Source organism: Anguilla rostrata, chromosome 9 (genome assembly GCF_018555375.3).
Source record: "Anguilla rostrata isolate EN2019 chromosome 9, ASM1855537v3, whole genome shotgun sequence".
NCBI lineage: Eukaryota > Metazoa > Chordata > Actinopteri > Anguilliformes > Anguillidae > Anguilla > Anguilla rostrata.
Genome location: NC_057941.1, coordinates 52342271 through 52353706, shown reverse-complemented (window position 1 = coordinate 52353706; position 11436 = coordinate 52342271). Strand labels below are relative to the sequence as shown.

General features: G+C 44.5%; 2 protein-coding genes across 5 annotated transcripts in view; both read left to right on the top strand.

Annotated features, from left to right (window-relative positions):
* The window catches only part of LOC135264143 (aldehyde dehydrogenase, dimeric NADP-preferring-like), a 7184-nt gene extending 6605 nt beyond the window's left edge, over positions 1 to 579 (top strand). For all 4 annotated transcript variants that reach the window (XM_064352845.1, XM_064352843.1, XM_064352842.1 and 1 more), the window contains exon 11: positions 116 to 579. In XM_064352845.1, coding sequence (XP_064208915.1) covers positions 116 to 133 — 18 coding nt within the window. In that variant the 3' untranslated portion in view covers positions 134 to 579. The remainder of the gene's footprint in view (positions 1 to 115) is intronic.
* Positions 580 to 1051: 472 nt separating this feature from the next.
* Positions 1052 to 10728, top strand: ca4c (carbonic anhydrase IV c). The gene is made up of 8 exons (XM_064352840.1): positions 1052 to 2165; positions 5124 to 5171; positions 5628 to 5792; positions 7434 to 7579; positions 7948 to 8040; positions 8611 to 8677; positions 9179 to 9342; positions 9549 to 10728. Exons 1-8 carry the CDS (start codon positions 2111 to 2113, stop codon positions 9732 to 9734), a joined length of 924 nt encoding a protein of 307 aa, XP_064208910.1. The 5' UTR covers positions 1052 to 2110; the 3' UTR covers positions 9735 to 10728.
* Positions 10729 to 11436: the final 708 nt, after the last annotated feature.

Genomic DNA, 11436 nt, shown 5'->3' with positions numbered 1-11436 from the left:
CTTAACTGATCATTCTAAATGCTGATGTCACAATCACTGCTGGTGACTGAAAGCAGTGGAGTTCTAGAACACTCACTCTCTCTCTCTCTCTCTCTCACTTGCTCTCTCTGTTTAGGACTCTGCGTCATCCTGATCTTCTTGCTCATATGGACATCAACATTGCTTGTTTCTGGGGTTCGAGGTCAAAGGTCAGACTCCTGGCATAACCCAGGCGTGCCGGGTGTGTTGGGGACACGCGTGTCGCCCGCGTGTAAGACCCGTGCCGAGGTGCCTTTGAGTCACATGGTACTCCCTGGTGCTTCCACGGGTGTGGTCTCGCAGCAGCATAACATCACACTAACTAAGTATATACACTAGCACTTATTAAATTAAATGTGCAGTGTTACGATACTGATATCATGAAATTGCTACATTGATAAATTGTCTCTGTGTGTCCAACCTCGAGGTATTTTGCATTGCAGTGTTTATATTTTGTGTCACATGACCACGTGTTCCATTTCCACGTTTGCAGAATGCAAAGTAGTCTGATTATTCCATGAAAGAACCATGTAAAATATAACCAAGTGTTTAATTCATGAATCTGTTTTGTGTTTCTAAAAAAGGAGAATTTATAATATCAGTGGATTAAAAAAGAAATTCTTTCTTGTAGAAGAAAAGGGGAATTGTTGTGGTACTGTATGTAATTATACAAATAGTTTTGAGGCAACTTGGTGGTAATGTATTAACTGTACTTATTTTATACAAAAATTTGAGTTTTAGGGTCAAACGGTGTGATAAGGTCCAACATTCAACTTGTGGGTAGATTCATGAGCCTACTAGTTGTGACTGAAACAAAGTTGAGTTTTAGAACAAAGGTCAAAGGTGACCTTGTCGTGGATTTGCTGTCCTAGGTGTCACTGCAAACAGTGACCGTCTGGTTGACCAGGTTCCTGGCCTCAGGGTCTTGCTGCTGCTTTCTTGTTTACACAGCAGTCGCCCTCTGAGCCATGGTGCTGGTGACTACAGGATGTGGATGGTTTTAGGTTTACCAAGCCGAGTTCGCTCTGTGAGATGGTGAATGAGTGACTGACTTATGGAATGGGTGAGATGGTGAATGAGTAAGGTGATGAATGAGTGAGATGGTGAACGTGTGAGATGGTGAATGAGTGAGATGATGAATGAGGTGCATGAATCACCCCAGATGTGCACATGAATAAAAGTTATATTAATCAAACAGCATAGCAGCGTTGGTGTTTTAATTATAACACACGCACGCACGCACACGTCACCAATACACCACCACATGTATCACGGCCAATTTGACTCCACAATAATACATTTTTTAAAAATAATTTAATATCAATCATCAAAATAACATCACCCCCCAAACACACACATCATTTTACCACTCCCAAATAATTTCCTCATAGACTCATAAAAAAATTCAAACACTCATAGAAAAATTATCCCCCACTTATTCAGTTGTAAACTCTATCTTTCTGTCTGTCTGTCCCTCTGTCTCTGTCGGTCTCTCTGTCTGTCTGTCTGTCTTCTCTCCCCACAGGTGTCAGCAGTTGTGGGACCTGAGTTCCCTTACCTGAGAGTTTGGAGCAGGGAGGTGTGTCTGTCTGTCTCTCTCTCTCCCTTCTTTTCCATCCCCCTCTCTCCCCTCCCTCTTACCTCGACCTCTTCCCTGCCCTCTCTTTTCCCCCCCGTCTGCTTCCTCTGACAGCCTGCTCTTTCTGGTTCTCTCTCGTGAGTGTGCTTTCTCCCCACCTCCCTGCTTCTCACCTCCCCCTCTCGTATGCCCTCTTTCTCACTTTCTTTTCCTTTCCCTCTCTCTTTTTCTCTCTTATGATCTCTTTTATCCTTCTCTCACCCTCCCTCTCTCTTACCTGCTCTCTCTCCCGTACTCTCCCTCCCTCTTTCTCACCTGCTCTATGTCCCTCTTTCTCCCTCACTCTCTCTCCCTCCCTCTCCCTTTTTCTTTCTCATCCTCTCTCTCTCTCTCCCACCCTTCCTCTCCCTCTCTCCACCTCTTTCTTTCTCTCTCTCTCTTTCTCTGAGACACACACCTGTACTGTGTTAGCAGTTGAGATTGCGTGCTCAGGTGTCACCTGCCTGTCTCACTATGACCTTCTCTCTCCGGCTCTCCTTGGCACTCTGGAGTCTCTCCTGCGCCACAGGTAAGAGAATTCTAGCGTCAAACGGCTGGATTAACGCTACTCAAAACACGCTAAAACAGTCTACAAACTACCTAATCACTGTTTAAACCTCTGCTTTAAAACTGTGACACTCACGTAGATACACCCAGACTGTAGAACTGTTGCACTCGTGCAAACTGTTACTTGTTACATTCAGACCACTCAGACCTCGGTTGGACCCAAACTGCCACGCTGACACCGCTTGGGTCAGGCCGCGGTCCTTAAGCCCGCTGTGCTGGTGCTGATGCGCTGTAGCCGTAGCGGCTAGCTGTGGCTCTGGGACCACCGCTGTTTGTAAAATGCTAAAATTTTTCTGTGACTGTTATTCATGCCTGTTTTGTCTCCTGGCTGTTATGCCTCAGAATTTTATCCCTGTGACACATTTTGTGTCAGGGTTTCACAATCACTCGTGTACCCTTCCCGTTTGGGGAGAATCTTGCAGATTTTAACCCAAGGATTTGTCTTATTTTTGACATTCATGAAATAGTTTTGGAGTAAAAGCATTTTGAATGATGTGATCTGCCTGTCTGAAGACGCAGCCCAGCCACCCCTGTGGTTAAAAGGAGACAATCGGAAAAGGACGAGCACGGCAGATATCCATCTCTTCATCTCTTTCTCGATTGCATTTTTCTTTTTTTTTTCTCTCTCTCTCTCTCACGCACTTGTGTTAATTACCCCTTGTTAAAGGTGAGGCAATTGGTGAGCTAAAGGGGTAATTGTTTTCTTTTTTCTCTCTCTCACGCTCCTATGCTAATTGCCCCTTGTTAGAGGTGAGGTAATTGGTGAGCTAAAGGGGTAATTGTTTTCTTTTTTTTCTCTCTCACACACTCTTCTCTGCTAATTGCCCCTTGTTAGAGGTGAGGTAAATTGGCGAGGTTAAGGGATTATTGTGAGGACATCCATGTACCTGCAGATATAAATAAACAAAGCCAACCTGTAGTCCTAGTGTCACATTGGGGAAAAAACCCCGCTGAAATAGAAGGAAAAAGAAAAAAAATGTTTTTCCTGATTTCTCATGTTTTTGAATTTCGGACCTCGTTAAAGTTGGGCGGCTCCGGTCGTGTTTCAGGGTCGTCAAACACACCTGTGTTCTGCGTGCCGCTGTTTCACCTGTACCTGCGGATCGCACGCAATCGCTCTCAGTGGAGCGTCTGCAAAGGGAAAACACAGCACTGGGAGGTGCGAGGTGGGAGATGGGGGGGAGGGTACCATTTCACCTCCGAAGGTCTGTCCTTCATTGAAGGAGAGAAGAGAGTGAACTTTAATGGGCAGGAAGTCGGTATTTTGATAATTTCCTGGCACTTCTGATTTAGAGTCCTGTATTATACATTTGTTTTGTCTTTACACTTCTGTCATATTAGGGCTGATTACATGATTTCGTAGTTTGGCTGAAGTCGGATTTTTAGAAAGGGCTGGTATTCACCTCTTTTATTATATACTGCCTGATATATTGTTCATAAATTTCATTCATTTTCATGAGATGTGCATCTCTGAAATAGAAGAATCCAAGGTCCAGGAAAAATGTGCTTTGTAATTTCCATGATTAACAAGTGCTATTCAGATTGTTGTTCATTTATGTTTTTCATTATTGTATTGGTCAAGTGAATGGAAACTATTCCAGGAAATACCATTTTGAAAAATCCTATATATCCATATGCAATAGGCACAAAGTCAAAGCAAGTCAAATTAATGATTGATTGATTGGCAGTGTGTGGCACGTATTGGAGAGGTTTAGTCCATACGACTCCATTAACTGCATTAAACAGTCATTATTCGGTTACTGGTTAACCCTGAATTCATTCCAGCAGAAACTTGATTGAATATGTGTGGAACCTCAGCAGTGTGTGTGCAGTTGGAGGTTAGTGAACATATTACTCAGATTTTTGTCTTGTGTGGTTGGGGATCAACCCTGGATCTCCTTTGGTCAGAGCTAACTCTGTGACACGGATGTTATTTTGAGGGCGTGGCTTTCATGTCTGGACAGGGAATCTGCCCTTTTATCCGGCATTGTGATGTCATAGTTCAGCGGTTGAGATGGCTTGTATGAGGTCACAATGCGTTGGAATGAAGCAGCTCGTCGTGTCTGTTGGCGAAGCAGAAGGACTTCTCTCGCATCAGAACGTCGACCTGGCTGGGTTTTTAGTTCCGTGAGGCTGTGAGCTGGACAGGCGAGGTCACATGACTTATAAGCAGGTCCTTGGGAACGCGTTAGCAAACACGATCACTCACCCTTGAGGGACGAGGTCCCCCCACCTCGATAGAGGGGGGGTCAGGTGGAACGCTCGCTGACGGAGAGGAAACGTCAGTGCGGTTAATGGACCAGCACAAAGCAAAAACGACAACAGCAAAGAAAAAAAAAAACTCAAATGATAAAAAGGGTAAAATGTGGACCACAGACTAAAGCCCAGCTGGGTGTAAGGTGGCAGCTGTAATTACTGGCTTGTTTGTGGGTTTGGAGCCTGTGACTGGACGGGCTGAGGGCTGGCAGCAGGCCATTGGTTGACTTGTTGCTAGGTGACACGGGATGACACTCCGCTGCAGGTGAAATGAGTTTCTGTATTGGGATAATACCTTCATTGCATGACATCAGCATACTGTATGTGCACAGTCACAAAATGAATCACAAAGCAGTTTTTGAGTATCACACCTGGACATGTATTCATGCACTGTATTTACAAAAAAACTTCCCTTTATAGCAATTACATGTGTATTTTATTTACATTTCAAGAATAGTAACATTTTTAAACATGTGCATTAACAATCTATGCCATGCAGGAAATAACTCTTTTTGAAATGTCTTTGTTGCAAAAATAAGTTGCTAATTTGAAAAAAAGTCACTTGGGGATGTGTAAAGTGAACAACACCACAGAGGCTTGTCCAGTGTTCAGGTCAAGACAGAGACCTGTTGTGTTGTGATCCATTTTAACTCTTCTGTTTCAGCCGAGTGGTGTTATCAGGGCCAGTACACCTGCAATGAAGTCTGCAAAGGTAACCCTCTCCTTACTGCGATATATTAGCACTCACATCCTGTTTATTAGCACTCACATCCTGTATATTAGCACCCACATCCTGTTTATTAGCACACACATCCTGTTTATTACACCCACATCCTGTTTATTAGCACCCACATCCTGTTTATTACAATCACATCCTGTTTATTAGCACACACATCCTGTTTATTAGCACCCACATCTTATTAGAATATTAAAATTAGAATACTGTTTATGATATTCACATCTTGCTTATTAGAACTCTCATCTGGTTTATTAGCACTCACATCCTGTTTATTGCATTACATATTCATCTGTAGAGCTGTTTGCAGTTTTCAGTCTGACTTAGAATTTTGAAAAAAGAAAAAAAAAATTACAAAAAAACCGATATGTCAGAGGGGTCAGCACAGTCCCTGATTGGGCGATACCACAGTGCTGTTCCCGCCCCCTTCAGCTCCTGACGAATGGCACACCCTGTATCCCCACTGTGGTGGGGACAGGCAATCTCCCATCAACATCGTCACCAGCAAGGTCCGGCGAGACCCCACCCTGACCCCCCTCCACCTAGAGGGTTACCATGACGCCCACGACATCGAAGTGGAGAACGTGGGCCGCTCAGGTGAGCCTGCACCTGTGCTTATAATGCTGGCCCGTATTGGTGTCTAGGAGCACTGTATGCATCAATATCATTTATAAGTTGGCCAGGATAGCAGAGTATGCTAAACGCTATTAATCATTAGCTATTAATTATAGCGTAATATTGGCAGTAGCTTGGAGCACGATGATGGTAAAGGGTTATCATTAGCAGGTGTAAGAACAGGTATTTGTAAGAGTAATTTATGATGAGGGTCATTATAAGGGTCATTTATGATGAGGGTCATTATAAGGGTCATTTATGATGAGGGTCATTATAAGGGTCATTTATGATGAGGGTCATTATAAGGGTCATTTATGATGAGGGTCATTATAAGGGTAATTAATGATGATGGTCATTATAAGGGTAATTTATGATGAGGGTCATTATAAGGGTCATTTATGATGAGGGTCATTATAAGGGTCATTTATGATGAGGGTCATTATAAGGGTAATTAATGATGATGGTCATTATAAGGGTAATTAATGATGATGGTCATTATAAGGGTCATTTATGATGATGGTCATTATAAGGGTCATTAATGATGAGGGTCATTATAAGGGTCATTAATGATGATGGTCATTATAAGGGTCATTTATGATGAGGGTCATTATAAGGGTCATTAATGATGATGGTCATTATAAGGGTCATTTATGATGAGGGTCATTATAAGGGTAATTTATGATGAGGGTCATTATAAGGGTCATTTATGATGAGGGTCATTATAAGGGTAATTAATGATAAGGGGGAGTTAGCGATGTGGTACTTTTGAGGGTAATTAATGATAAGGGGGAGTTAGCGTTGTGGTAATTTTGAGGGTAATTGATGGTAAGGGGGAGTTAGCGTTGTGGTAATTTTGAGGGTAATTAATGATAAGGGGGAGTTAGCGATGTGGTAATTTTGAGGGTAATTAATGGTAAGGGGGAGTTAGCGATGTGGTAATTTTGAGGGTAATTAATGGTAAGGGGAGTTAGCGGTGTGGTAATTTGAGGGTAATTAATGGTAGGGGAAGTTAACGAGCGGGTATCGTTGGGCGGGGAAGTTCATGATGAGGGTAATTAATGGTAGGGGAAGTTAGCGATGTGGTAATTTTGAGGGTAATTATGATAAGGGGAGTTAGCGATGTGGTAATTTTGAGGTAATTAATGGTAAGGGAAGTTGCGATGTGGTAATTTTGAGGGTAATTAATGATAAGGGGGAGTTAGCGATGTGGTACTTTTGAGGGTAATTAATGGTAAGGGGGAGTTAGCGATGTGGTAATTTTGAGGGTAATTAATGGTAAGGGGAAGTTAGCGATGTGGTCATTTTGAGGGTAATTAATGATAGGGGAGTTAGCGATGTGGTAATTTTGAGGGTAATTAATGATAAGGGGGAGTTAGCGGTGTGGTAATTTTGAGGGTAATTAATGGTAAGGGGAAGTTAACGAGGCGGGTAATCGTTGGGGCGGGGAAGTTCATGATGAGGGTAATTAATGGTAAGGGGGAGTTAGCGATGTGGTAATTTTGAGGGTAATTAATGGTAAGGGGAAGTTAGCGATGTGGTCATTTTGAGGGTAATTAATGATAAGGGGGAGTTCGCGGTGTGGTAATTTTGGAGCGTAAGGGTGTGGCTGTTCCTCCCCGCCAGCACACTTCACCCTGCCCCACTCCCTGCGAGTTTCGGGGGGTAACCTGACGGGCACCTACAAGGCCCAGCAGTTCCACCTGCACTGGGGCACAGACGCTGGCCCCGGGTCCGAGCACACGCTGGATGGAGAGAGGTTCCCCATGGAGGTGCGTCCCACGGTCGGGGGGGGGGGGGGGGGTGGGGTCAACAGGGTGTTGCTGTACATGAGCAAGTGCGCTCGGTCAACCTACCTGTACAAATACAGGTAAGTGTTAATGAGTGTGAAGCAGGGCGTTCCTGCAAAAGAGCCTCCCTGAGCACGCTCAGCGAACCTACCCTGGGTAAATAAAGATTAAATAAAATAAATAAATAAAGAGGGAAAAAAAGGAGAAAAATCCCAAGATCTCAGTTTCTCCATCTATCTCCCTCCTCTTTCTCTCTCCATCTCTTTCTCCACCTATGTCTCTGTCTGTCTGTCTGTCTGTCTGTCTGTCTGTCTCTCTCTCTCTCTCTCCCTCTCTCTCTCTCTTTGTAGCTCCACATTGTTCACATTAAAGAGCAGTACAGCTCGTTGTCAGAAGCAAAAAACGACACGTCGGCCGTCGCTCTGCTCGCCTTCTTCTTCGAGGTGAGGAAGAGTCCGAAATTTCACCTGAGCTGCTTCCGCGAGAATACACGACACGGCCAAAAGTATGTGGACACCTGACCTCCAACATCTCATCCCAAATTATGGGCATTAATATGGAGTTGGCGCACCCTTCGCTGCTATAACCTCCGCTCTTCTTGGCTTTGTACTAGATATTGGAGCATTGCTTAGAGGCGAGGATTTGCTTCCATTTAGCCAGAAAAAACAGGAAAGGGCCTTCCCCAAACTGCTGGGGAAGCACAGAATAGTCCAGAATGTGATTGTATGCTGCAGCATTAAGATTTACCATAACTGGAACTAAGGGGCCTAGCCCAAACTATGAAAAACAGCCCCAGACCAAGGGGCGTCCAGATACTTTTGGTCAGTGTGTATGTACAAATTAACTGTATCCAACAACTGCAAGCTGTCCAAGGTGGTTCTGCGTGACAGTGTGTGCCAAATGCCACACGTGAGAGTGCTTTATATATTTCGGTAATTAGAAAACTAATAGTGTGCCCCATGTACTCTTTAAGGTGTCTGCTTCATTAATAAAATGTGTGCTTATTCTCACAGGAATCTGCTCAGGATAACATCCACTTTAATGTGATCGCCGATGCCCTGGGGAGGGTTCGCTACGCTGGTGAGAGTCTCGGTCTGTTACATTAGGAACAGAGTGTGTGCGTGTGCGGTGTGTGTGTGTATGGGGTTTGTGCAGCTGTATGTGTGTTTGCATGTGTGTATCTGTAATGTTACACCGTGTACAAGCATGCCACCCCATGTCCTTTTTAAAGAGTGCTAAGTGTGTAAAATAATTTTTATTTCCACTTGACTAATTACAGGGCAAGCACCAAAACAACAATAAATACACAAGATCTGAAGGACTGCGCAGTCCGCTCAGTTGTGCTAAGCTTGCAATGCCTTGGGGGCGGGGGTGGGCGTGCAGGAGGGGGGCGGGGGGGTTGCTGGCTCATTTTGTACAGCTGGCTGATTTAGTGACACAGTACAGCAGCCAACTGTAGCAGCAGCAGGGCGACTCCTAGACTTTCAGACCCAGCTCTCTCCTCGCTTCCATCAGCAGTTCCACTGCCAGGGCCGTGCGTTTGGGTAACCTGCCCCCCCCCTCATCCCCACCCCCCCACAGGGAACAGCTCCACCGCCAAGGCCGTGCGCCTGGGGGACCTCCTGCCGGCCACCGAGGAGCTGCGCGGGTATTACCGCTACGCGGGGTCCATGACCACGCCCGGCTGCCAGCAGGTCGTCGTCTGGACCCTGTTCCACAGGACCATACCTGTCAGCCGCAGACAGGTAGGCCCCCCCATCCCCCGTCCCCCGTCCCCCGTCCCCCGTCCCCTACAGGTAACTCGATTCGCCCGGGTTCTTGGGTCTGAAACTGGCTGCTGGTGGAACAGCAACGAAAACAACCTGATGGTACTGCGGCCCGCCTGGATAATCCCTGGGCTAAGCTATTTGGAGAAAAAATAGTGAGACCATTTCTCTCTGTCGCCCCCTAGCTGCTGCAGGTGAGCCGCGAGCTGAGGTTCGGGACGGGGAAGCCCATGACGGACATCTTTCGGCCCGTGCAGCACCTGAACGGCCGCTCTGTGCTCTGGTCCGCGGCGGGCCCGGTTCTGCCCAGCCCGCTCGCTGTGTGGCTGTGCGCGCTAGCGGCACTGGGCCTGCGCTGGAATTCTCACTGACCCTGAGGAAACAGCACCACCTTCAGGTCAGGTCGCAGGCTGCTCTAAAAGCTGAACCCCAAATGCGCACTCACGTGCACACACTCAGACACACTAAGACGCACACACACGTACATGCACCTGTGGGGGGGGGGGGGACATTTGTACAGTCACCCCCAATTTACACATCACATATTTATATATTCATGAAAGACTATTTAGTTAATATTCAGCTCAATTCAGGAAATTAACTGAAATAAAGTTAATTTAAAATCCTCAAGGAACATTATAGGAACTCTGCAACTAGCTGAACTGAATTTCAGCTCATTGCCTGCCTGTGTTGTCGATTAAATGACAGATTGTTAAAAGTTAGAGAGAACATGCATTTTTTTTTTGATCAGATGGGTAAAACTCAATACTTTTCAAGTCTTAAGGATAACTGCTGTGTAGATCAGGTTTGGGCCGTGGAAGGTACACTATATGGCCAAATGTATGTGGACACCTGACATCCAACATCTCCCCAAACTGCACGGAATAGTCTAAACTGTCATTGCATTAAGATTTTCCTTCACTGGAACGAAGGGGCCTAGCCCAAACCATAAAAAACAGCCCCAGACCAAGGGGCGTCCAGATACACTAAATGACCAAAAGTATCTCTTGGGTTGTGAAATCATTATGAGTAACCCTGGGCTTACGGCAAGCACAGCATTCTCCCAGTGCTCTCGATGGAAAGCATTCCTTTTCCATGGGGAGAGAGGAGACCCACGTTAGTTCCTACTGCACCCAAATGCTTGCAATAATTGTCCTTGACGCTCTTGCTTGGTTAGCAGATTCTCATTTAGGCCAGCAGTGCTAAAGTCACGGGGATTATCCCGTTGTGCTATCGAGTAGCTTACAGCAACAATGCAATGCAGTTGGGCCTGTGTGGGAAAAAAGGTGTTAGAATTCATCAAATGTTATTCTGTGTTTGTACAAATGAATGCTGAATGGAAAAAATAAAACCAGTTAAAACACATTTTTATTGTTTGTGTTTGATAGTGTATTTCCTGTGATCACATAAATGCAGCTTTAATGTTGACATCATTCCTGTGGCATTCCATGCTTTAAAAATATTTTTTTTGTTTTGAGCTGAAGTTAAAATTCTGAGTTCAAGTTATACCAATTGTCATTCATTACTTCAGAAAATGAGCATTTAATTGTTAGGAAAACTCAACTTTAAATTTTTATAACAATTAAATTTTAAGTTTTCTGAACGAAATAACATCAATCAATCAAGCTGGCATAATAACTTGAAAATCTAAATTAAGCTCAAAACTTACAGAATTTCCTTGAATTTTGAGTTCTCAACTTTTTCACTTTTACAGTGCAGGAGAGTGCTGATCCAGTCGTTTTGTGCGTTTGACATAAAAAAAATCTGTAAGATTATTTAAATAATGGCCGTGTTGAAATATTAGCAATATACAGAAATATTAGCATTGGAAATTTGTTTAAAGCATACCACTGGAAACTGGACAAGCGGCTGATACCGCCCACTAAAAAGAGACTCACTGACAAGGACTTTAACGTTAATGAGAATAAATGTGTTTCCTTCGGTTACCTGTCTGGTAGCTTTGCACTTCATTGATAAAGCCTTAAATTCTGTTAATTGTCCTTGACGCTTTCTTTGGGAGTTTCATTAGCCAGCAGTCTAAAGTTCAGAGATTTCTATTTGTTGTGCTTAGGT

Excerpts from the sequence above, each read along its gene's own strand:
- ca4c (XM_064352840.1), top strand. The coding sequence starts at position 2,111 with ATGACCTTCTCTCTCCGGCTCTCCTTGGCACTCTGGAGTCTCTCCTGC. Across the intron at positions 7,580-7,947 it reads GAGAGAGGTTCCCCATGGAG|CTCCACATTGTTCACATTAA; the intron begins GTGCGTCCCACG and ends CTCTCTTTGTAG. Across the intron at positions 8,678-9,178 it reads GGGGAGGGTTCGCTACGCTG|GGAACAGCTCCACCGCCAAG; the intron begins GTGAGAGTCTCG and ends ACCCCCCCACAG.